This window comes from Solanum verrucosum, unplaced genomic scaffold, assembly GCF_900185275.1.
Source record: "Solanum verrucosum unplaced genomic scaffold, falcon-dt-bn FXZP01000062.1, whole genome shotgun sequence".
Taxonomy (NCBI): Eukaryota; Viridiplantae; Streptophyta; class Magnoliopsida; order Solanales; family Solanaceae; genus Solanum; species Solanum verrucosum.
The window spans coordinates 8,249,445-8,276,431 of record NW_026020477.1 but is presented as its reverse complement, the minus strand read 5'-3'; the positions used below and the strand labels follow the sequence as shown (position 1 = coordinate 8,276,431).

The 26,987-nt window shown below is 34.6% G+C and overlaps 3 protein-coding genes across 3 annotated transcripts; all 3 read right to left on the bottom strand.

Moving 5' to 3' along the window:
- Window positions 1–2,212: 2,212 nt before the first annotated feature.
- Window positions 2,213–3,064, bottom strand: LOC125809451 (probable transcription factor At5g61620). The gene is made up of 2 exons (XM_049489085.1): window positions 2,636–3,064; window positions 2,213–2,380 (listed from the first exon to the last, which is right to left on the bottom strand). Exons 1-2 carry the CDS (start codon window positions 3,062–3,064, stop codon window positions 2,213–2,215), a joined length of 597 nt encoding a protein of 198 aa, XP_049345042.1.
- A 10,655-nt stretch (window positions 3,065–13,719) lies between these two features.
- LOC125809450 (probable transcription factor At5g61620) lies at window positions 13,720–14,352 on the bottom strand. The gene has a single exon (XM_049489084.1). It carries the CDS (start codon window positions 14,350–14,352, stop codon window positions 13,720–13,722), a length of 633 nt encoding a protein of 210 aa, XP_049345041.1.
- Window positions 14,353–16,021: 1,669 nt separating this feature from the next.
- On the bottom strand, window positions 16,022–24,808 carry LOC125809202 (uncharacterized). The gene is made up of 4 exons (XM_049488861.1): window positions 24,570–24,808; window positions 24,274–24,361; window positions 16,815–16,967; window positions 16,022–16,247 (listed from the first exon to the last, which is right to left on the bottom strand). The coding sequence occupies exons 1-4, from the start codon at window positions 24,700–24,702 to the stop codon at window positions 16,211–16,213; spliced, it is 411 nt and encodes a 136-aa protein (XP_049344818.1). The 5' UTR covers window positions 24,703–24,808; the 3' UTR covers window positions 16,022–16,210.
- Window positions 24,809–26,987: the final 2,179 nt, after the last annotated feature.

Below are 26,987 nucleotides of genomic sequence, written 5' to 3'. Positions count from 1 at the left end.
TATAATGCCTTGAAACAACAGGGGACATGGACACTTGTTCTGAGATCCGAATCACAAAACTTGATTGGTTGCAAGTGGATCTTTCGGGTAAAGCAAAATTCAGATGGTACCTTGAATAAATATAAGGCGCGATTAGTTGCTAAAGGATTTACTCAGCGTCCAGGTATTGACTACATTGAAACGTTTTCTCCTGTAGCTAAACATACTACAGTTCGAGTTATTTTATCTCTTGTTGTTAGTAAAGATTGGAGCTTACATCAATTGGATGTGAATAATGCTTTTCTTCATGGGCATTTAACGGAGGATGTATACATGGCACAACCACAAGGCTTTGTTGATTCTACTCGGCCTGATTATGTTTGTAAACTGCATAAGGCTTTATATGGTCTCAAACAGGCTCCACGGGCTTGGTACTCGGAATTGCGAGACTATCTCCTTTCTCTGGATTTTGCAGTATCTCAGTCCGACCATTGTCTCTTTATTTATTCTAAGCTTGATGTCATCATATACTTGGTAGTCTATGTCGATGATCTGATTGTGACAGGGAATAATCAGAAGGCAATTGATATCTTCATTGCTAAGCTTGCTAAGCGATTTTCAATCAAAGACTTGGGGCAGCTTGCTTATTTTTTAGGTGTCCAAGTGATTTGCACTCTGAAAGGCTTATATCTATCTCAACGGAAGTACATCGAGGATATTGTTGAACGTGCTTCAATGAGTGGTGCAAAACCTGTTTCTACTCCACTTGCAACTACCAATAATCTGGCCTTGGAGGATAGTGTTCATTTGAGTGATTCAAAAGACTATCAAATTTTGGTTGGATGTCTCCAATACTTGGCGCTAACACGGCCTGACATTGCATTTGCTACCAATCGGCTAGCTCAGTTCTCACACAGACCAACTACAAATCATTTTGCTGCTCTTAAACGGGTTATCCGCTATCTTGCTGGAACAATGGATAAAGGGATTTACTTTTCCAAGGACTCTCCTTTGGTATTACATGCCTTTTCCGATGCTGATTGGGCTGGAAATCGTGATGATCGTACCTCTACTAGTGCGTACATTGTCTTCCTTGGTAAAAATCCAATTTCTTGGTATTCAAAAAAGCAGCGAACAGTAGCTCGCTCATCCACTGAAGCTGAGTATAGATCAGTCGCTTCTACTGCTGCTGAACTATGTTGGGTTCAGAATCTTTTGAAGGAGATTTCTCTTTCTCTTTCTGGACCACCAGTGATACATTGTGATAATTTAGGTGCGACTTACCTTTCAACAAATCCAGTCTTCCATTCACGAATGAAACACTTGGAAATTGATTATCACTTTGTCTGTTCTATGGTTCAACGGGGTCAGCTTCGGGTTGCTCACATTTCAACAAAGGATCAGCTTGCTGACTTATTAACGAAGTCGCTCTCCCGCCATGACTTTGAACGGTTTCTTTCCAAGATTGGTGTCTCTGATAGACCACCATCTTGAGGGGGTCTATCAGGAATATTCCATATTCCTATTATGCAGATCCTCCTCTTCAATGCTATCTCCTTATTTGGTGTAGAGATATCTCCCTCTTAATGTATATTATTAGCTTTCCTTATTTGTGGATAATTCCCTTACTAGTTCTTATTTCCTTCCATGTCGATGTACTCTATTATGTATAAAACAAAGACAATTGTACATCAATAAAAGTAAGACTTACATATAACTCTTTCAGTATTATTCTTGATATGTTTTCTGGTGGTATAGAAAATTTGTTCCTTTCTATATGCTGGCACATATGATGCACCAAATTTGATGAGTTTTCTCTTCATTTCTAGGTTTCAAAGATGGAAAACATGAGATATGTCAAATATCATAAATGTAAGTAAAATCACTTATCTGATAAGTAAAATACTACCAAAATGATCTAGACTTGTATTACAGTACATACTTAGAAGGCTCACATTTAAGTCCCGAACCTAGAAGTAAAACAAGTCGATAAGTTGTCATCTCTCCTAGTTTTCATTATTCCAACTGATGGATTTATAGTCACCTAAAGTCTCCTAGTTTTCATTAATGCAGCTAATACCTTCACTATATTGGGAAAATGCTTACTTTCACTATATGATTACATCAAACATAAACTTTTCATTCAGCTAAAATAAGTACTAATACTTAGTATGTACCTCTTAAAAAAAGATTATTTCGATATTGGTGTCAAGAAATGTAATGTTGATTCTCACTAAATTCTTCCTTCCCTTTCTCCTACTGTCTGGGCTTCAATTAATCCCCGATTAATTTTCATTGTCTTAGAATGATTAGTTTGTGGCTTTACTGCCGACTTGCAGAGATTTTGCTTATGCTTATCCTTGTTGGTTTTGGCGCGCCTGTTAACTGATTTGAAGCTGGGCTGAGATAGAGAGAAAGTTAGATAATGTGGATGTGGAATACAGCAAGACGACAAAAGAATCAAGAACTAACTATGGTTTCATTTCATATATCGGAAATATACAACTACAATAAGACATATATCCATACAAAAAAACACATCAAATAATAAGTAGCCTTGTGTATATCTTCTTTGACTATAACTTTAACTCCAAATTGACATAGAGGCATAATGATCATTATACGGATACATGTGAACCCAAGTAAGAGGCATTACTGTTGGAACACTTTTCATCATATAATTTGGTACAAAACTTGGCACATTATGACTTTCTTGATTACGTGTATCCTCTGTTTTGTCAATACGAAGATCGAAAACACTTGATTTCTTACGGTTTTTTCTCTCATTGGAATTAGCATCCAATAATCTCAGGAAGTACTTTTGAGCATGACTAGCAACCTGTGTCGACGTTCTACTAGGCACGAAATCCTTAGCAATGTTAGTCCAATTTCCTTTTCCATGAAAATTCAATCCTTTCAAGAATGCTCTCTGTTCATCCTCTGTCCATCGATTTCCTTTCTTGATTTTCCTTCCCATGAAATATTTTTCAGATGTTAGTGCAGCAGCAGAACTCGTTGTTGTTGTAGTGATCTCAAAACCAAACAATTTGATGCTTTTGCCATTTTCATTGCAATTCCTATCCATGGCTAAAAACAATTTTCTTAATTTGATAAATGAAGAAAAATAGTATTAGTGTATATATAAGGAGGAGAGTTTCCTTTTTTTTTTCCTTTTTTTTTTTTATAGAAAGCGTGTTTTTTCACTTTTTAAGACTAGTTATGGTAACTACTACTACTACTTATTTTATTATTAAGGAATATGTTTTTATGCAGATTCTTACCGTTTATTTTAGGTTACTAATCAATAAATTTACTATTACTTCCGTCCACTTTTAATTGTGCACTTTTCAAAAGTTAATTTGACTAATTTTTTCAAAGTTAAATTAGATTACATTAATTTGATATTTAAAAAAAAATAGATATTCAAAAACTATATGAAAAGTACTATAAATTACAATTTTTTGCATATCAATATGATGAAAAAATACATCGTAAAATATTAGTCAAATTTTTTATAGTTTGACTCTAAAAAAAGAAACTATGACAACTAAAATTGGACGAAGGTAGCACTATGTTACCATCGTATGATTAATGTTATACATCATCCGATATTAAAAGTTTACCTTTTTTATATGGTGTAAAAGCTACCTTACTTTATATTTATTATAATTCAGTGAAAACAAGGGAAAATGTGTCTTTGGATTAAGGAAAATATTTCAGATAGTATTTATGGGAAGGAAGTAAAGGATTATGATTGTACTAACTATAATAACCCTTTTCTTTTACATTGTGTTAGTATCCTACTGCAATAAGTGATAAATAAAGAACATAGTGAAAGTAAAAGAATATCTATAAGATTTGATTTGGAAGTAGATTTTATATTTCTTTTCGTAAATATCAATAGATCTTGTTATTTCATTGCAAAAGTAAGATATCAACTAACCAAATTATTTTGCTTTTGAAACGTTCAAAGTGACTTAAATCTGATTTTGGACTCCGGCAAGTGATATGATATAGCTGATGGGAAATAGTTTCGGTTAGTGATATGATATAAAGCCGATGGGAAATGGTTCCGGCAAGTGATATTGTGCGAAGGAAAATGGTTCCGGCAAGAGTTTGATTGTTGTGATTTAATGCATTTTTATGCCTATGTTTGACCTACTTGTGAACCTTGTCGTTGTGTAAATGGTTTTGGGGTGTGAACAGAACGAATAAGTTTTTTGCTTTTATCTTGTTCTTTCAGTATCTTTCATTTTTCTTTCTTTTCGTTGGGTTGAGGCTGACTTGTCTGGGTAGGAATAGATAAGTTCCATCACGTCCAATTTTGGATCGTGACAACCTCTTCTTGAATTAGTTACTCAGCTTAAAAAGGACACAAATTCAAGGGTTTAATGGGATGATGTTGCTACAGAGTGTGGGACTCTGGGTACTCGAGATAGTTGATTCTCAAATATTAGCATACTAATGATGATGAGTGGATGCATGTTTGGTCCATGGAAGTTATATTTCAACAACATATTTTTCATCATTTTCCCAAAAGGAAGAAAATAATGTCATTTTTTTTATAATTATCTTAACTTTCAACTTAATATCACTCGCTCCAACCGACACATTTTGACATTATTATGCATTCTTCTAAAAAAAGATCAACAAAATATTTCCGAATTTGCTAGTTTCATTATTATTAATCTTTAACAGAGACCCGCAAAAAAGCCGAAAGAATTTGAAACATTTCATATAATTTCCCGAAAAAATATTTTTCTTGGAGGGAAATGCCATACACACTTCATATTCCCTTTAATTTTTCCTCGTAACAAACAGTCATGTAACATGTTGTAATATTGAATATTATTTGCAGTGATAGGAGACCTTGGAGAGGAGTTGTTCTGCTTGGTTCTCCTGACACAGGAAAAACATTGTTGGCCAAAGATGTTGCTACAGAGTGTGGGACAACATTTATGAATATTTCTTGTAGTTTGTTGTGTGGAAAATTGTATGGGTAGAGTGAACGATTGACACGGTGCTTATTTGAGTTTGCCCGTACTCATGCTCCAACAACAATTTTCATTGATGAGATTGAATATCTTGACAATTCTATTATTTACTTACCCATCAGTCTCATTGATGAAAATTGTAGTTGGAGCATGAGTATGGGCAAGCTCGTTTAAGCACTGTGTTAATCGTTCACTCTCCCCGTACCCACACTTTATAGCAATATCTTTGGCCAAGATGTTTTCCCTGTGTCAAGAGGATCAAACATAAGAACTCCTCTCTGAGATCTCCTGATTCCCTACAAATAACATTCAATATTAAAACATGTTACGTGACAATTTATACCGAGAAAAAATTAATGGAAATATAAGGTGTGTGCATTTCCCTCCAAGAAAAAATATTTTTTCAGGAAGTGTTATGAAATGTTTCAACTATTATTTTCACCAATTTCTTTATTTATCATATAATATTTTGGGATACTAAAACACAGTAGAAAAAAAGGTAAATTATAGTTAGTATAGACATAATCCTTTACCTTCTCTTGCCTTAAATAATTTGGAATATCTTCCCTTATCCCAAAGACACTTTTCACTATTTGTACTTGATTGTAATAAATACAAAGTAGCGTTTACGTGGCATACAAAAGAGAACATTTTACATAAAAGCTATTGAACGGAGAAAAACATTAATGATTGTATGATAAAATAATTATTGTGATGTAAATACAGATTGATTTAAGTTATATGCACTGGTTGACGGTATAAAAATTATCCAAATAATCATATTATTCAAAAGATAATTACATATAAATTTATTGATTAGTAACATAAATTAAAGAGCAGGTAATCTTACTAAAAAATAAGAACTGATTACATAACTAATATTAAATATTAGGAAAAGTAAAAATGACACTATTATTCTTAAATTCTCAAATTAAGAGAGAAAAAAATAGCAATGAGGGCATAATCACAAAACCTGCCGTGAGAAATAAAAAGCATAAATTGAAGTTGTAGTTGAGAAAGCACAACTACAACTTGCTGCAAAAATATCTAAAAAAGATTTTATGGGAAGAAAAAACAAGAAAGGAAATCCATGGATAGAGAATGAACACAGGGCGGATTGGATTTTCATGGGAAAGGTAACTGGGCTAAGATTACAAAGAATTTGTTGGCTAGCAGAACATCAATACAAGTCGTTAGTCATACTCAAAAATACTTCGTGAGATTATTGAATTCTAATTCTAATTCAAGTGAGAGAAAAAGGGACAAAAATCAAGATGAAGATCCAAAACACTTGATTTCTTGTGTTTTTTTCTCTCATTTTAATTGGAATGAGTATCCAATCACGAAGTTATTCTAAGCATGACTTACAATTTTTATTGATGTTCCACTAGGCAAGAAATCCTAGTAGTAATAATAATGCTTACTAGCTAAAATGGGCAAGGTTCAGTTTGGAGATGAACAAACAAGACTGGCAACTTCATGTAATATGTATTAGGGGTATAATTTTTAGGGCTATATATAAGAATCAGATGACGAAATTGGGCAAGAAAAGGGTTGTAAATATAGTAAGATATTAATTATTATTCAATTTTTGACTCATAGTCAAATGAAAATAAAGTAAATATGGAAAGATATTAATTATTATTCGGCTTTTGACTCATTGTCACATGAAAATAAAGTAAATATAGAAATATATTAATTATTTTTTGATTTTTGACTCATAGTCAAATGAAAATAAAGTAAATATAGAAAGATATTACTTTATTTTCTGGGCCCAGCGCGTGTTGACAATTTTTTCAAGCTATCTGGTTGATAGTGCCACGTAGGCCGAAAAGGGGTAGAAAATTATTTATAAAATAAGTTCGGGGGGTAATAGGACCTTAGTATAGTATAAGTGTGTCTTTGGAATTTCGGGCATAGTTTGGGGGTTACTTATGCATTTTCCCATTATTATTTGATTTTTGACTCATATTCAAATGAAAATAAAGTAAATATAGATTTATTCATGGTCAAATGAAAATAAAGTAAATATACAAATATATTAATCATTATTTGATTTTTACTCATTGTCAAATGAACTGGAATCTATTTACTTGTGCATTCTTATTCAATCATATATTTATTTATTGGATGTTTATTCAATTAAATGCATATTCGATTGATGGTTTATTCAATAAATTGTGTATATTTATAATACTCCCCTTTTGATGTTCATTTAATAGATAATGTGTCTTACTAAAAATCTTACTAGAAAAAATTTAGTAAGAAAAAATATTAGTTAAGCAAAAAAAAACAATGCATATAATAATAAGCATTTGTTCGTTGCCTCAATAAAAATCTTATCAGAAAATTAGTGGGATAAAATCTTAATTTAAAAAAATAGTACAATGAGTAATTTACTTCCTCCAATAAAAATTGTGATTCAGATGGTTAATCTTCGCATTCTGATCTTGTATAACATCTTCTCAAGAGTTGAACTTAGTAAGAATTCGATGAATAAATCCATTAGATTATCACTGGAAAGAATTTGTTGTATATCAATATCATTGTTCTTCTAAAGATCATGGGTGAAGAATAATTTTGGCGAAATGTGTTGCGTTCTATCTTCTTTTATGAAGCATCCTTTTAATTGGCTTTGCATGCATTATTATCTTCAAATAGAACTATGGGTACATTGCTATCACATTTTAGGCCACTTATTTCATTGATGAAATGTATCACTGATTTCAATCATATATATTCTCTAGTTACTTTATGAATAACTATTATTTCAGTATGATTTGAAGAAATAGTAGTAATAGATTGTTTTGTAGATCATTATGATATAACACTACCTTCGAATATAAACAAATAGCATGTTTGGAGATCGAACTGCCAACTTCTACAAGTACAAGTACCCTTTTTACTTGGTCAACAATAAACCTAGCATCACCCACATTAATCTAAAATCCAGATTACCCATTCGATAATATTTTACACCTCCTAGAGACATTTTTATTTTCTTCTAAAATTAACATTGCCACTGAAGAAACATATGTTATCCAATTATTAACGAATCTTCTCATAACGACATGCCTATTCATAATCTTATGTATGATTTCCTTTAACATAGTAATAATTGACTTATGTCTAGGGTTGATTATCCAAAAAATTAAAGATTTCACACATGTTATTTTCAACAACATCATATTTAGAAGATGTAGAAAAAAAAGACTTTGCACCACAATTCTTTATTCTATGCTAATAGTTCTTCATCAGGTTTTGCAAGTTTTTCAAATTCATCTTTTAACTTCACTTTATATGAAGCCTTAACACAAAGCTAAAATTGTGTTCTTGTTTCTTTTTGAGGAAATACATAATTACCCCATGGAACTTATACCTTTTTTTAAGTAGACACCTTAACTTTACGGGGGTCCTATTACCCCACGAAACCATCCAAAAGCACAACAAATACATCATTTTTTCACCATCAGTGCTCTCAATCCAAGAGCGTGTGCCACACCTCCAACCCATTTAACAAAGGCCGGGTTTTATCCTAACCCATTCATTTTTTAACCCATAACCCAAACCCTAAGAAATTTCCAACCCATTTCACTTTCACCTACCCTCATCTCTCTCTCTTTGACTGATCAAAACCCTAAGAAACTTCATGAGGCGAAGCTAGTTGGTAACATTGCTGGTTGAAATTTGTTGAATAGTGGTGTCGGAACTAAGAAGTGAAGGCTCATAGGTTAGTTATTTGATAAATCTTTGAGAAAAAGTTTATTTTACATTGTAAGTGAATTTTGTAGTGATTAGTCGTTATTTTATTTTACATTGTTTGATGCGTATTTCGTTTGTCTTGCATTTGACATCTCTCCCTCAAAACCTAATCACAGGAAATTGATTTCACAGATTTTAAACAAAAAAAAAGTAATTAAAATGAGAAATTGCAGATCTCCAATGGCTAACAATGGAGAATTTTGGGAAGGTGGTCTATTTAATGAAAAAGCTAATTCAAATTGGGAATGCCACATGGCGTTTTAACATTGGTTAGATGTTGTTTTTTTATTCCTTGACGCGCCCAACTTGCGTGACAACACTGATGGGTTTGAAACGGGTCAAAATGATGTATTTATTGTGCTTTTGGATGGTTTCGTGGGGTAATAGGACCTCCGCAAACTTAAGGTGTCTACTTAAAAAAAGGGTACAAGTTCCATGGGGTAATTATGTATTTCCTCTTTCTTTTTTTTAAAATAATTTTTGGACCAATTAGACCATACATGTCTATTACTGTAACAACCCGAAACTGTCGTTATTTTAGGAGAAACAAAATTCAGGAAAAATTTGGTCCCTTGTCCCGCCATAGCGGGCCAGATGCCTCTAGGGCAGCGGCGCTAGGGCGGGGTAAGCTGGCGCCATGGCGGGATAGGCGAGGCAGAACGTAAATTACGAGAAATCCTATTTTCTCCATCTTTCTAAAATACCTAAATAAGTCGTAAAACACCTTAGAAACCTCAGAAAAGCTGCTCTAAGCTTGGGAAGGAAGGAGAAGGAGATTTCTAGCGTGAGGATGGTGATATCTTGCGGATTCTTGGCCAAATTCACCGTCACGAGGCCTGGAAAACCGAAATCGAGGTCAAAAACTCCGTGCAAGTGCTTGGCTCCTAGGTAGGGTAGGTTTATGAATTGAGTAGTTATAAATATGTGTTTACTACGTAATATATGGAAATCAATGGTAGGGTTATGTGTAGACCTTTGTGCACCAAGTAAATTCCATGAGTAATCCCTAGAAACCAAAGTATGTGGGTTTATGCTTTGAGAAGAGAAATTGATGAATTGTTAGGGACTCTAGAATTGTTATCATGGATAGAATTGGTTCAAGAATAAGACTATGAAATCATGAATGGAACTAGATTTACGAATGCATGCTAGATCATAAATTTGAGTGATTGAATTGAGGATTTATGATGAATTGTGACTAAACCCTAGAAAGAAGGCTTAGATGATGAACTAGGGCTAGGTATAGTCAATTTAATGTATGTATATGAATGTTTCATTGTTGATCACACTTGTTGTAAATGATATGGGTGAACTATGATTGCCATGAATCATGACTTAAATGTATGATCTTAAAGATATACTTGTGATTGTGACTGTGAAGTGTTGAATGGATCAGTTGTCACGTTTCGGCATAGCTAACTTGGATCGGTTGCCACGTTCCGGCATAACTATTAGATCGGTTGCCACGTTCCGACTTAACTATTGGATTGGTTGCCACGTTTGGGCATAACTATGGGATCGATTGTCACGTTCCGGCATAACTAACTTGGATCGATTGCCACGTTCCGACATGCTAACTGTTTGGGTTTGGGTTTGGGTTCCATGAGAGGACCAATAATGTGATATAAATGTGAAGTTGTTCGTTGTTCGTAAATATTGATGATATCATATATGTTTGATATGCGCATGTGAGTATAGTGTTGTATTAACTTGCTTATGTTGTACTTAGTGGAAGGGCAAAGTGTTCAAGGGGAGAGTAATAGATAGTAATGGTTGTTCGTGTGTTGTAATGGCGAGAAGCAGAGGTAGTGGTCGTAATGTAAATACGCTTAGGTGGATTTCACTTTGGGGGAAAGAGATTGGGTTAGTGTTAAGGGAGCTTGATGTAAGGTACTTGTGACTATGGTTGGGCAATGTTGGTGGTTGTATTTGGGGGATTCTTCTACATGTTAGAATGGTTAGGCTATGATCAAGTACCTAGTAAGTAGGTTGACTGGAAGGTGGTTAGTAGTTAGAGTGCTAGTGTAATTTGGAGGTATTTCAAGAAAGGGTAAAGGTGGAGAAGCGAGTGGTTTATTTCATGATCTTACTAGTTGGTTTCTTATGTTATGTGGTGGGAGTCGGGTTGATCGATGATGCCTACTAGTACGCGTGTTTTGTACTGATACTACTCTTGTTTTGTCTTTTGACATAGTCTGGATGTAGGACTGGTGATGCTTCATTAGGTGAAGACGAAGAACTCTCTTGTAGCTTCTATTCTTCCTTCCGCATGTTGGGAGTTGTGTCTTAAATTATCTTGTCCAGATGTACTCTTAGTAGCTCTTGTACCTATTTAGACAAGATTCATGGGAGTTGTTAAATTACTTTACAAGTTTTAACTAAAAAGGGTGTCTAAAGATATTATTTATAAAATCATGTTATTGTAATTACATCTGTTTTCTTTAATTTTTCCGCATGTTTGACTATTGGGATATGAGGGTTCTCCTACTTAGGTATTAGATGGGTGCCCGCACGGCCCGGTGGGTTGGGTCGTGACAATTACACCTTATGTGGTCTGCACTAGATAAAAGTCCATAATTATTTAATTTTATAAATTATACACTCATTTAATTTTATAAATTGTATTAGTTTATATAAATACATGATGCAAAAACGGCCCGATGATAGTTCCCAAAAAGAGGCAACTTTGATTCTAAATATTTATCAAAAAATAAAAGTGGCCTTATTCTTTTCCTATAAAATCATAAATAATAATAATATAATAATAATAATAATAATAATAATAATAATTATTATTATTATTATTATCATCATATATTATTATAAATGGGAAGCTCCAAAGTGAAAAGTTGAATTACCATTTTGCCCCTCTACTAAATTAAAATTTGATTAAATATAAATATTTTAATTAATTACATAATGGTAGAATTTGAAGTCCTTAAGCCCTTTAATAATTAAATTATCATTTTCTTGATAAATGAGTACATTGATATTGCTTTTAATCGTAATCATAAATCTCATAATGGAAGAATTTGAAAAGTTATGATATGGAAAATCATTCATCACTTTAATGTAGAAATCAATTTCAGAATTATAATTTGAATTTAAAGGGTCATTTTCTAATGTTATTTAAGAACCAACTTACGAAGATGGAAGCTCACAATAGGAAATCGAATTAAAGAAATTGCACAATTCAACATGAGAAGATAAGAGAGTTAGAAGTTGAAAGTGAGGATAACCAAAAAAATGCTAAAAATTGGTAATCAAGAAGAAAAAATAGCAGCGGAAAAAAGAGAGTAAATTTAATACACATGTGTAGTATTAAACAGTGAACAGTCTTATGTTGATATGTTGTCTCTAACAATAACAAAATTTTCTTTTCAGAGCATGAGGACTTTCTTTGCAATATCCTCAACTTTGTTCTTGCTTTCTTTCTCCATTATAGAATTTTTCTTCCATGAAGCATTGAGAATTGTATGGGTGTTGGACTTGAAGTATAGATATCAATTTAAGGTATGTGTAGAAATTTTCTTATTGTACATTTAAATGAGAACCATTAATCATTTTTGTTATTCATTTTGCACATACTAATATATCATATGTTTGGACCTAATAACGTAAAAGAGTAACTCATTATTTTAGTTACCAAACTAAATTTTGCAGGTTTATCAAATGTCTAATCATTTGACATACAATAAAGAAGTTATTTCAATACATTGATTGCTCATCGATTTTAAATTATTATTTTTGTTTGAATAGTTTGTGATACTGATTAAAATGTGATTTTGACAGTAATTCATATCTTTCACAGGACTCACGTGCAAAGCACGTGTCCAGGACTAGTATATTATTAAAAATAGGAAGCCTCAAAGTTAAAAGTGGGATTACCAAACTACCCTTGCATTTATATTTATGTTTTTTTGTCTTTTTTTTAAATTTACATCTCTCTCATTTTGCATTTTAAAACATTTGCTGATATTCATTTCTCAATTAAAAGGCAATTAAGAAATAAAGTCTTTCAGTTTTTAAACCCTTTTTTCAAGAGTTGTTCGTCTTCTGTAACTCCTGCCTTTTTATTTTTTCCTTTACTAAATGAAGAAATAGTCTCCACAGGGAAAAATAGTTTAGCCACTTTTATCTTTTGCAATTTGCACCAAATTTCATTTTCATACATTACACCCTAGCAAAAAGTTTTCTACTTTCTTTTTTTTGGTTCAATAAATTTTAGTGTTTAGTCTATTTAGTTCACCAATATTATAACGCTAGAAGATGTATTAGGGTGTTAGTTATAATTTCAAAAAGATAAACCTCTCATCTATGAGTTCATTATCATAAACAGTTGTAATTAGCTTTTTTGGTATTCAGTTATAATTTATTTTCTCGCACTAAAATGTGCAAGGAGGAATCGTGCACACAAACCTGACTTTGTCTCCCAAGTAGCCTCCCAGATCGAACGATGCTTTGACTGCACCTTCACTAAAGCAATCTCCTTTGTCCTTAGCTTTCGAACCTGCCTATCCACGATAGCTATACCGATGTCAAAGGCTCACGTTTAAGTCCCGAACATAGAACTAAAACAACTCCTAGTTTTCATTATTCCCAACTGATGGATTTATAGTCACTCAAAGCCTCCATCTGATGCTAAATTATTTGCCAGTTCAGAACCTTGTTGATTAATTAATGCAGCTAATACCTTCACTATATTGAAGTGTCAAGAAATTCCCCCTTCCTTAGTCGTACAAATGTAATGTCGATTCTCACTAAATCCTTCCTTCCCTTTCTCCTACTGTGTGGGCTTCAATTAATCCACGATTAACTCTCATTGTCTTAGATATATGTCGATGTGGAATACAACAAGACGATGAAAGAATCAAGAACTAACTATGGTTTCATTTCATATGTCGGAAATATACAACTACAATAAGACTTTTCTCCAAACAAAAAAAACATCAAAGAATAAGTTGCTTTATGTATATCTTCTTGACTACAACTTTAACTCCAAATTATTATCCTCAGAAGAAGAAGAAGATGAAGAAATCCCAGAAAGTGGCTTGTCGAATGTAGTAGTACTGATTGATGTAGAGGCATAATGATCATTATACGGATACATGTGAACCCAAGTAAGAGGCATTACTGTTGGAACACTTTTCATCATGGAATTTGGTACAAAACTTGGCACATTATGACTTTCTTGATTATTTCCCAATGGAACAATAGCTTGATGTGTAGTATCCTCTGTTTTTTTTTCAAGATGCTCTGTTTTTTCAATACGAAGATCAAAAACACTTGATTTCTTTCGCTTTTTTCTCTCATTGGAATTAGCATCCAATAATCTCACGAAGTACTTCTGAGCATGACTAGCAACCTGTGTGGACGTTCTAGTAGGCACGAAATCTTTAGCAATGTTAGTCCAACTTCCTTTTCCATGAAAATCCAATCCTTTCAAGAATGCTCTCTGTTCACCCTCTGTCCATCGATTTCCTTTCTTGATTTTCCTTCCCATGAAATCTTTTTCAGATATTATTGCAGCATCAGAACTAGTCATCGTCGTCGTTGTAGTGATCTCAAAACCAAACAATTTGATGCTTTTGCCATTTTCACTGCAATTCCTAGCCATTGCTAAAAGAAAACTCTGTTAATTTGATAAATGAAGAAGAATAGTATAGTGTATATATAAGGAGGAAAGTTTCCTTTTTTATGCAATGTAAGAGATATCTGGGGAAACCGTGTTTTTTCACTTTTATGGTAACTACTAGTACTACTTATTTTATTTATATTTTTATTTATGCAGATTAGTTACTGTTTATTTTAGGTTACTAATCAATAAATTTACTACTATCTTCGTCAAACTTTTAATTTTTATGGTTTCCTTTTTTAAAATCAAACAATAAGCACTGTGACTAACATTTTACGATGTATTTTTTCATCATATTGATATGCAAAAAAATTGCAATTTATAGTACTTTTCGTATTGTTTTTGAATATCTAATTTGTTTGTTTAAAATATCGAATTGATAAAATCTAATTTCACTTTGAAAATTAGTCAAATTGACTTTCGAAAAGCGCAACATGACAATTAAAAGTGGATAAATGAAGTACTATTTTACCATCGTATGATTAATGTTTTGCATTATCTGATATTAAAAGTTTACCTTTTCATGCGGTGTAAAAGTTACTTTACATTTATTACAATTCAGTGAAAAAAGGGAAAATGTGTCTTTGGACTAAGGAAAATATTTCAAATAGTATTTATGGGAAGGAGGTAACGGAATATGCGATAAATAAAGAACATAGTGAAAGTAAAAAGATTTCTCTAAGATTTGATTTGGAAGTAGATTTTATATTTCTTTTCGTAAATATCCATAGATCTTGTTATTTCATTGCAAAAGTAAGATGTCAACTAACCAAATTGTTTTGCTTTAGAAATATTCAGAGTGAATTAAATCTTAATAATGTAGCACATGAATTTATTTTAATAGTCATTTATGCTTTAACATGTAAAGATGGCATAAAAGTATTCTTGATGCCATCCCTATTACACCTCAAATTCAATGGAGCGTTTTTAGTACATTCCGCAAAAAAACTCTGATTCTGATTTTGAATTCACTAAACTCGATATTTTTTTGCCCGGATTAAAAAACCTACTGAACAACTATCAATATTCATTGTAAATCTAGTTACTCTTAATTGTAAATTATTATAGAAACTCATAAACTTCAAACGACACAGTTACTTTTAACTATGTTGGGGTCTCGGACTGACTAGAAATTGTTATTGAAACAATGGATATATGGTATTCATGTATTGTTCCTATCTGAAATAACACTAACTTGCATTTTAGTCTAGCTCCCAAGCTAATTACTTAATGCTTGTTTGGTAATTACAAATATTTTAATTAAATTTAGAAGGCAAAAAATTGTTTTAACAAGAAAATCAACAATAATAACTAAAATAATGATTCATCAAGTTTAGTAATGGGATGATGAAGAATATTGCAGTGTAGCCTCAACTATTTATATCATATTTTGTACACCTTTTTCTTCATTAATACTTCAACTGAATATTGAAATTCCATTGAAGCTAAATCTTTTACTTCTGGAGAGGACAAAAAAAAACCATTTGGATATCGTGAAAGACGTTTGAACGTGAATGGAAGACACGTCTCGAGTCATAAAACATTACGAAACTGCCCTTTCGTTGCAACCCCTGAGGTGTCGGGGATGAAACAGTGCATGACATGCTTTAAGTAAAAGATATACTAATCGAAGTCTTTTGAAACAAACCACTTCACAAGACATATTTCCTTGAGCTTTCCAATGAAATATCAAGTTAATAATTATCATAATGTAGAAAGAAGCGATGAGCGTTCAATATTTGGTGCTTAGCCTCACTGCACAACCAACACACATTTATACAAGTAACTGTAACTCTTTCTTGACAGAATGGATCCAAGTAAGACCCCATCGAGTGTCCTCTCAAGATTCTGAATGTGATGTCCAATAGACCAGACCGCTGAAATATGTCAAAAAGTAAACCCCACAGTTAGCTTACAAGGACCAGAAGCATGATCTCTTTTTTCTCATAATGTATGTGAAAAATGCAGGCTAAGCAGAGCTACATGACACAACTGAACACAACATAGATGTGATGTATTCTTTTTCATGTACAAACCGGAGAACGTGTTTGTTTGTTATTCTTAAATGGGACAAGAAAAGAAGTAGAAAGCTACTTAGAATTTTAATTCGAGCATTCCACTTTATTAGCAACACTGGAGAAGAGAAGTTCACTACACTGAAAGCACGTAGTAAACCTACTTGACTCTGATATTCTTGGTAAGACACAGGTTCAAAACCATTGCTTTCTATTCAAGCACCATTATGGCAAAAAATAAATGTATACAGCGAGGGGGAAGTGAGGAGAAGGCAGAGAGGACAGGTGGATGAACAACAAAGCTCAACTAAAAATTAGTGCATAAAAATAACCTTTAAGTAAAAAACCTTTATGCAACAATCACCCTTTCTCGCATGACATCGAAGGCTCTATAAGGCAGCAAAACCTAATAAATATTAAGCAAATTACCTGATTAAGACAAACACACATTGCAGAACACCTGCAACTCCTGTCCAAGCTGAAGGACCAGATTTTCCCAGTGCATCTTGTATCAATAGACCAACTGATGCCGCCAATGACACGAAGGATACAACATATGCAATAAATAGCCACAGCTTCAACCTGCATTGTCAACATTGAAACAGTTGAGCAATTCAATGTGACAAGGAAAAGCAAATAGAATCAGAAATCTATATTTTTTTGATAATCTCGAAGCATACATGATACATCTATTAAAAGAACTAAAATGTGCAAGGATGGATCAAAGATAAACGACAATACCTAACCAATAATAACTATCATTATGCCTCAGACAGGGAGGAAAAAACAGGAAAGGATTCCGTAGCTCTTTCACAAGCGATAACAAATGCAAATTATGGTGATCAAGCATCATTCTATTCATTCCAAGAGACTGAATAACTAATTAAAGCTTGGCAACAAACCCTTTAGATGATAAGACCAGGCGACCAAAATCGAATTGCTCAAAAGAAGCAACAAAACCTCACAAAAAGCGTCTCTACCCAAAATCATGACTCATCCCCATGAAATTATAGGAGTACTAAGACAAATGAAGATTATATGAAGTGGACAGGAAATAAGCAAGGCCAACTTTCTGTGCAGTCAGTTAATGGTGAATATAACACCTCAAATTACCAGATCGGTTGTTGACCATGGAAGATGATATGGAGAGCCAGTTCCATATAAAGATGCATGCTTCACATGGTTGTTAGCAAAAAAGGCAGTATTAACACACGATAACCTCAGCAAGAGAGGCTATCCTATGTGCCCAAGATGTTACCTATGTGGGGAGTAGTTAGAGACAATGGCTGGTCAGCTATAGAATTTTTTTTATAAACATGAGGGGAATTAGGTGGGCTATGCCAAGAAGAATAATTGAAGTTTGAGCTAGTTGGAACAATGAGGGTAGATTATCCTGTAAGAAAGAGAGATGGCGGATTATCCCTGCTTGTATTTGGTGTACAATTAGAAGAAAAAGAAATCAAAGGTGTTTTGAAGACAAATGTAGCTCTCCGGATGGAAGTCAAAATATTTTTTCATTTGGAGGTAGACTGACCCTGATAACTTCTGTCTTAGATGCTCTACCAAATTATATGATGTCCCAGTTTCATATCCCCCAGGCTATTGTGCACAGGATGGATAAAATCAAGAGATCTTTTCTTTGGCTAGGTAATAAGGAGAAAGGAGAAAAGAGGTTTTTATTTAGTCAAAAAGGAAAAATCTTACCAGAAGTAGACGGTAGGATGGACATCAAGAATCGTAAGAACCAGAGCAAAGCTCTTCAGGTGAAATAGTTATGGAAATACTCTTAGGAATCCCAAGCTTTTTGGAGTAGTGTTATCTAAACCAAGTATGGGGAGCTGGATGATTGGGTTTCTAAAAAAGTTACTACACCTTATGGTGTAACCCTAGGGAGATCTATTAGGCCATACTGGCCTTTGCTTAAAAGTCAGTCTACTATCAAGGTTCACAATAGCAACAAGACTATTTTTTGGACAGACAAGGGGTTACTACAAAAGTTATTTCTTGAATTGTTTCCTGCGGCACAACATCAACACAACACAATAGTTGAGGCGTGGATCCATCAAGGATGGAATTTGATCCTCAAAAGGCATTTGAATGATTGGGAGATCCCAAGGCAATCTAATTTTTACAAGTTTTTGGAAACTCTTCAAGGGCCACAAAGTGGAGTGGACTGCTTAGGGCGGAATAGCAAAGGTATTTACAAGGTGAGGGAGGGGTACAAGAGTCCAAATTAAGCTTAGCCATGGATCACTACCAGACCATGGAAGCACATTTGGAAAGTAAAAGTGCATTTAAACGGGACATGTTTCACTTGGCTTTTAGCTAATGAGGCTGGTCCTAACCCATGGAAATCTATCAAAGAGGGGAATATCCCTATGCACAAGATGTTATTAATGTGATAGTGAGGCTGAGACAATTAATCATCTTTTCCTGTAATACATAGTCATTGACCAGCCAGGGAAGATTTTTATCGATCGCAAAGGCATCTCATGGATAATCCCTAGTAAGATTGTTGACACTCTTTTTAGCTGGGAGGAAGCTGGAATTAGTGCAAGAAACAGAGAAAGATGGAGAATTATCCCAGCATATATTTGGTGGACCATCTGGGAAAGAGATAAATGCCAGATGTTTTAAAGATAGGAGCAGCAATGTGCAGAAGATCAAGCTTAACTGTATATTGTTATTCTGCTTTTGGTGTACAAAGGCTTATTCGGAAGACACTGAAACAATTCTAGATGTTTTGGAGTCTGTTTAGGATTACAATCTCAAATTTGTATTTGGTGCTTCTTTCTTCTATTATTAATATGATTTTTTCAGTACTATCTAACTACGGGCTCTAATACAAATTGTTATGTTACCAGTTCAAGAGAAAAGGACAAATGTAGCTCTATACAAAAGTTGAAGATGAATTGTCTGGTTCTTTTCTATTTTTGGTGCAAGTAACCGTACCTATAAGATTGTGATGCTATTGTTGATGCCTTAGACAACTCACAAGCTATTTTTGATGCCTTAGATAATTCACCCCTTGGATGGTCTTCTCCACATGAATGTCCATGGCATAAGTCGGGAGGATTTTATCTCAAGGAACATTAGTCTCATACAAACAAGGCATAACTCCAGAAGATACCTAATCAAAGTCAACTCGTGTCCTCTATGTCATGAACTGTCCTACTAATGTGCCATGTTCAACTTTAGAAGTGTTAGCGCCGTATAAGCTTTTGCATCAGATCGCATATCGGGGCATCAACAACTTCATAATCAAGTTCATTTTGACCTGGATAGTTAAAGTGCTCATCGATCTTGCCTGGGTTGATATCAACCTCCATGCTCCACTCCACCTGCCTCATCTTCAACAGATCATTTTTATACACGTATTGAATGTTGACATAGAACTCTTCTATCAATATGATGTTTGCATCCCTGGCCTTTTGAGAAAATGTTCCATTTTATTGTGTGCAGTGGATAAGTTTGTCGACAAACTTCGAATATCAAAGCAGACTCGGAGACTTAGTTCTTCTAAAGTTCCATCCTTGATGAACCTTCTCTTCTTGCTCATGTATTTTTTTTTTTGGATAAGTAATTAATGCTTCTATAAATTTGTGCACTAAGCCAGTGCAATAGGCATAATTACAGGCTGTGCAATCTCTCTATTATGTCTAACATTCCATCTACATCATTTACGATAACCAGATTGCAACAAAAAACTACCAAAAAAGACAACTCTGTTTAAGGTTGTGCATGTTACTCTTTTTGCCTTCAAAAATTATATTCTTTCTTTCGAGCTAGATAGTCCACCAAATGACCTGAGGTATGGTGTTCCAAATTTTCAGAGATTTCTTCCTAAACCCTCTCTGTTTCAACCTAGAGATAACTCAATAATGGAATTAGGCATGGTCCAACTTATGTCTAGAATGACAAAAAACATATTCCATAGCTGGCTCGTGATCCTACAATGCAGGAAGAGGTGGTGAACTTCTTCCGAGTGCTCTTCACACAGTGGACATCTGCTGCACAGTTGAATCTTCCTCTTTTGCAGGTTCAATTGTGTGAGACAAGCCTCAATAGCATCTGTCCAAGAGAAACAAGAGACCTTCAAAGGTGCTTTATTTCTCCAAATCTTATCCAAGAGTCATAAGACCCTATCGATGCTAGAATCTAGCATGTGGTAACAATCTCTTACTGAAAAGAGTCCCTGGTGATGGCTTTTTCAACTGATGGAATCTGTTCTGTTGTGGTCTAGTCTTATGCTGCTTAACAACTGAAGCAATTGGCAAAGTCTTTCTAGTTCCCAATCATTAATATTTCTTCTTAGAACAAGATTCCATTCTTGTGTTGAACAAAACATCGCAATTTCTCCCTTTTGATGAGAAGATAAGTTGACGATATCCATGAATTGGTCTTTCAGAGGGGCGTAAACAGCCATGTGTGTTCCCAAAACCTAATTTTCCTCCTATTACCGAGAATAAAGCCCATATGTGACTTGAATTTGTTCCAGTAGCTTCAGTCCTCGGATATGCTTCCACAGTCCAGTAACATGAGGTATTGTTGAGATTTCAGTAATCCAGGGACTCTCAAGTGTGATATTTTACACCAAAACCCTCCTCCAAAGTGCATCTACCTCCTTGTTGAACCTTCCATGTCATTTCATCAACATGCTATCGTTATGTCTCTATAAGTTTTTAGTACCAAGACCGCCTTTCCTTGTCTCGAGTGACTTCTTTTCATTCACAAGGCAGAAAGAATTAGATTGTTTATTTCCTATCCAAAGGAAGATTCATCTCAATCCGTCCAATCTTTTCAGAAGAAGTGAGCTGAGCACACTGTTGATCAGAGTGACACTGGCCCCCAATGAAAGATATTGTCTCTTCCAGCCTGCCAACTTCTTGCTCTTGTTGTTGTGAAGCATTTTCTGAACGTGTTGCTTCAGGTTGGGGGGAATGAACTGGTTACTGGTTAGGGGCTTGAAAGTTTACTGGATTAAGTTGGAGTGCCACTTGATACCCGTTAAAGCTGGGTGAGCTACACTTAAGTGGGCTGGACTCAGTTGCACATATAATTGGGAGAGTGACAATAAACAAAACTTGAAAAAAATTGGTCTGGGAGCTTTTTTGGCTGCATGTTCAACTTGAAAAGGATGAGCCTTAAACTGATTTGACCGAACTGAACTTAGTTCTCTTCGGTGTTGATTTACATTTCCACACATGCAAAAACAGAAAAAGTTCAACCAGAAATTTTCGATGACTGAAGCTTTAGCGTTTTATGGTTTCAGTACTTGATTTTTATTTATTTATTGCAACTATGAAGTCAATGGGCCAAACAATACTATGCCCTTGAGAAAAAAGAGAGGTATATGCCCTCCAGTTGAATCCATCCTTATTACATAGTTGGGACTTTTTGGTGGTGGGCATTACAATTCCATTGCCTGCTAATATGTGTGAATTTCAAATTTTCAAGGAAGTAATATTCACCTGGAATTGCTTTTATGCTTCGTTTATGGGAAAGAATAACCAAGCACCACAGGCATGCATCATATGTTTACTTCCTTTTGTTCATGAAGTAGATGAAGTTTGAACTTAGCATGTATACCTAAAGCTACTCCTTTGAATTGCTCCATTGTGTTTTAAAATTATTTTAGTCTTACAATCTCCCAATCATTGAGTTGCCTTCTGAAACTGAGATTCCAGCCATTGGTTTTTTTTTTCATAAAGGTAAAAGAGATTCCAGCCATTGTTTGCCCATACTTCCCCACAATTGCTTCTTGTTGCGGGCATAAAGTATGAATACTAGGAAAGAGTTCTTCCAAGGCACCTTTGCCTATTCATTTGTCTTTCCAGAAGGAAATCTTCAAACAATCACCTCCATAAGGACTACTGGACAACATTTGTTACTCATCTTCCTTTCATCCCATAGTTAGCCTTGATTACATCTTTCCAAATAACCTCTCCTTCCGTTGAAAATCTCCATAGTCATTTCATCAGTAAACTTTGATACTGCATTCTTAAGTTCCTAATGCCTAACTCGAATCCCCCATTCTTCTTACTAGGTGTGATAGTTTCCGATTTAACCAGATGGATTTTCCTTTTATAAATGTATCCTTGCCAAGAGAAGCTCCTTCTAAATGCATCTATTCTTTTCACCACTTATAGGGATAGGAAATAGAGACATAAATGTACAATTTGCAAATAAAGTAACTAATTTCAACATTCAGTATAAATAAATGTCGATATAAACCCAACTCCTCAAAGGTGATACTCAAAAACTGTCTCTTCTCATTAAGATCACCTTAGTGTATCGTTACTTAAAGCCCATGACTTCACTCATAAAATGATGATCACTTTAGATCGCTTTAAAATACGAAGTAATGGCTTTTAATGAAAATGACTTGGATAGCTTGCATACTGTATTGGCATCCTTAGGGCAACTCAGGTTCTGGAGAAATTTTAGTACTCATGCTAGAAAAACACAGTACTGTAACAGTTCAAGATAGACCATTGGAAGATGGTGTTGATGAGCCAATTATGACATCCTATGAAGTTTCATCCACGGATTTTACAGTTGTGCAGTTTAAGGAGATCCACCTGTTGTGAAGATTACACAAGATGTGAAATTTAAGAGATACTACCTAGCACAACTATTGATACAAATAATAAGATGGTAAACCCATCAAGCTTAGAAAGAGGCTACAAATCCTTTTTTTTGTGAACTTAACTGATCTATCCTTGTAAAGCTTGCATCTTCTTGATGCCTTGAAATGAATCTACTTACTTCATCAAAAAAAAAAAAACACAGTGAGCATGACTTATTTTCTGCAATCGACTCCTTCGCAAATGTATATTTTTCCCCAACTTCAATATACAGTGGTGAAGGAATAAACGCCGGCAACACATCCTACTTAATCTGTTGTGATGCAGTTACCATTTGAGGAAGATTTTAGTGTCTTCCTCAGTTGTCCTATTGGATAGTATATTTTGAATTCACTCATCATGTGTAATCTCTATGTTATATTTCTGCAGCTAGTAGGATCTTCTTAGACATTACAACTGCTATAGTATTGACTGGTGAAGTTTCATGGGACTCAATTAATGGCTCATCTACATCATCCTCCGATGGTCTAGCATGAGCAGTAAGAGTCCAGCACAACTACAAGAACCTTCTCCAAGACTCAAATTAACCTTGATTTCCTTTGCTCGCAGTTGTGCATGTCAAATTTCTATTGCACCAACCAATCATTTTCTCAATTTCTTTTCCAACTAGACAATCTTTAATCCAAGAGGTGATTTGTGATGCTCTCTAACAAAAAGCGTGTGAAGTGATAGATGGAAGAGATTACTCCTAGCCGTTTGTAATCAACTGCGAGGAAAAAAGGAGCACACTAGATCAAGACTTGGAGGGAAAAGAGCTGATCAATTGACATTTTCGGACACCTTTGTTGCTCCTCTCTCTCTCTCTCTCTCTCTCTCTCTTCCTTCTCATCCCACTCTCACACCTAAACCTTTCAACTTGATTGCAGGTGCAAATCAAAAGATTGAGGTGAACTAGTGTAGTCGAAGTAACTGTAATACATTGAACATACTCAAAAATTACCAATAAAAACATTTTTTTCCTTTTAGTTGCACTTGATTGAGTCAATTACACCACTATTGTGTAATTAAACTACAGCGATACAATTGATAATCCTGAATAGCAAACCACTTTCTGTAATCTCTATCTCAGGCGAAACAATTAGAACAAGACATACAAATTACTACTCAAGAAGCTAGAAGGATCAATGTTCAAGCCAATGAAACATCAACACCCAGAAAAAGGGGGTCGATCTTTGAACAAATTTAAGTCCAATTCTCAACAACAAACGAGTTCATTCACATAGAATACATTATTTTCATACCTCCACTCTCCTTCATCATAAGGTGAGTAATCAATATCCTCTTTTCTGACGCAATTAAACATCAAAGCAGCCAACGATGCAAATATACCTACAATATTCCAAATAACAAAAAGGTGAACAAAACAAAAACCTTACTCAAAACCCATCTATCAAAAATCAAGAATCATATCCAAAAACCTACATGTCAAGAATCAAGTCAAAAATCAACCATCTTAGTAAAACCCTATATCAACAACCCAGAAAAATCAAGAATAAACGCACACCCACAAGAAATGAGGGAAATTAAGGAGAAGTACCAGGAAGATAATGAAGGAAAGATATTTTGACGGAGCTACAAACAACGGCGTCAACCCAGAACCACCATCCGGCGCCGAAGACTGCACCGGAGACCCCAGGTCCAAATATAGCCCATAGCTCTGAAAAATCCATTAAATTAACAAGATAACTGATAGAAAAAGTGTAAATTGATCAGAAATTCTCTTTGAGAAGAGGGATTTCTTCAGATTCGTGAGCTCTCCTGGTCTTGTCTTCAATGTCACTTTTACAGTAGTTGTATTATTAATTTATCTTTTCTTAATGCTTTTCAGACAAATTATTTAAGATTAAATAATTCTTGCATAATTTTTCTTTTCAAAAAAAAAAAAAGTTTTGCATAATGTTTTTTTAAACAGTGTCCCTAAATTCTAAAAAAAATTCTACTGGTTTGGTAGTACGAGAAGTGATTTTAATTTGACCAAAATTTGATTATTTAAGAATATTTCTTTCATTTAAAAAAAAAAATATAATGTTTTTTATGAGACTTCAATAACAGTAAAAACTTCGAACGGAATATTTATATCAAATTAATATAATTTATTATTAATGAAGTAAAATACATGCTAATTAATCAATGCAGTAAATTATGAAATTTTATAGGGATACTTTTGTAAATAGTCACCATAATAAATTTAATTATGCTCAACTATAGTTTGCATATTTATGGGGTGTAGGTACAGTTTAAACTGTCTCATTTGTATAATTCATAGATTTGTATAATACACAGGTTTGTATAATTTACGGGTGAGTTTGTATAATTCAACTATTTTTGTATAAACTCGAAATAACAAATCTATACAAACACAAACATTTGAACTTTAAACAGTTATACAAATTATATTATACAAAAATTATACAAATTATATTACACAGATTCTGAATGATACAAATGTGTGAATTATACAAAACTAAAATATTGAGCCGTGTAATTATAGCTAAAAGTAGGTCATGAATTGTAATTAAGGCAAATTGTAACTATGTTAACTAATTAACTAGTATATATTTACTTATCCACGTAATTTTATATTCAAACACTGACCTTAATAACAAGAAAGAAAAAGAAACAAAATAATGGTACCGTTAACAAGATATCAACAACAACAACAACAACATACCCAGTGAAATCCCACTAGGTGGGGTCTGGGGAGGGTAGAATGTACGCAGACCTTACCACTACCTCGTGGAGGTAGAGAGGCTGTTTCCGGGAGACCCTCAGCTCAAGAACATCAAATCTAAGTTACAGGAGAGCTATATATAAAACATAACAACCAATCCAAAAGATAGTGTATAATCAACAAATGAAACAATAACATCAAGAAAGTAATGAGAGGAGTGAAACGCAGTAAACAGCAATACGGCTAGGACTACTCCAAACACTAACAACCCATACCCTCACGAGGGACGGCAACACGCCAACCCTACTAACCTTCCACCTTAATACGCGACCTCCACTCCTTCCTATCTAGAGTCATGTCCTCGGTAATGTGAAGCCTAGCCAAGTCTTGTCTAATCACCTCTTCCCAATACTTCTTGGGCCTACCTCTACCCCTCCGCGTACCCTCTACCACCATTTCCTCGCACCTCCTCACTAGGGCGTCTGCGCTCCGTCTCTTCACATGTCCAAACCATCTCCGTCTCGCTTCCCTCAACTTGTCCACCACAGAGGCCACTCCCACCTTCTCCCAGATAACCTCATTCCTAATCTTATTGCTCCTAGTGTGCCCACACATCCATCTTAACATCCTCATCTCCGCAACATGCATTTTTTGGACATGTGCGTTCTTGACTGGCCAACACTCCGCTCCATACAACAAGGCAGGTCTAACTACCACTCTGTAGAACTTACCTTTAAGTTTTGGTGGAATTTTCTTATCACACAGTACTCCAGAGGCAAGCCTCCATTTCATCCAAGCAACCCCAATGCGATGTGTGACATCAACGTCGATGTCACCACTCCCTTGGATTACAGCCCCAAGATACTTAAAACTTTCCTTCTTAGGAATGATCTGTGCGTCAAGTCTCACTTCCGCATCTGTCTCATCCAACACATCACTGAATTTGCACCCCAAATATTCTGTTTTGGTCCTACTCAACCTGAAACCTTTGGACTCCAGCGTTTGTCTCCACACCTCCAACCGCGCATTAACTCTATCCCGCGTCTCATCAATCAGTACTATGTCATCCGCAAATAACATACACCATGGGACCTTCTCCTGAATAGACCGCGTCAACTCATCCATCACCAAAGCAAAAAGGAAAGGGCTTAGGACTGATCCCTGGTGCAGCCCCATCTCAATTGGGAAATGTTCTGAGTCTCCTCCAACTATTCTAACCCGAGTCTTGGCTCCACCGTACATGTCCTTTATCGCCCTAATATAAATCATCGGGACTCCTTTAGA

Coding starts and splice junctions, on each gene's coding strand:
- LOC125809451 (XM_049489085.1), bottom strand. CDS start 3,064: ATGGATAGGAATTGCAATGAAAATGGCAAAAGCATCAAATTGTTTGGT. Junction 2,381..2,635: donor TGATGAAAAGTGTTCCAACA/GTAATGCCTCTT, acceptor TCTCTATCTCAG/CCCAGCTTCAAATCAGTTAA.
- LOC125809450 (XM_049489084.1), bottom strand. CDS start 14,352: ATGGCTAGGAATTGCAGTGAAAATGGCAAAAGCATCAAATTGTTTGGT.
- LOC125809202 (XM_049488861.1), bottom strand. CDS start 24,702: ATGGATTTTTCAGAGCTATGGGCTATATTTGGACCTGGGGTCTCCGGT. Junction 16,968..24,273: donor TATGATGAAGGAGAGTGGAG/GTATGAAAATAA, acceptor TTGACAATGCAG/GTTGAAGCTGTGGCTATTTA. Junction 16,248..16,814: donor TGTGTGTTTGTCTTAATCAG/GTAATTTGCTTA, acceptor GACATATTTCAG/CGGTCTGGTCTATTGGACAT.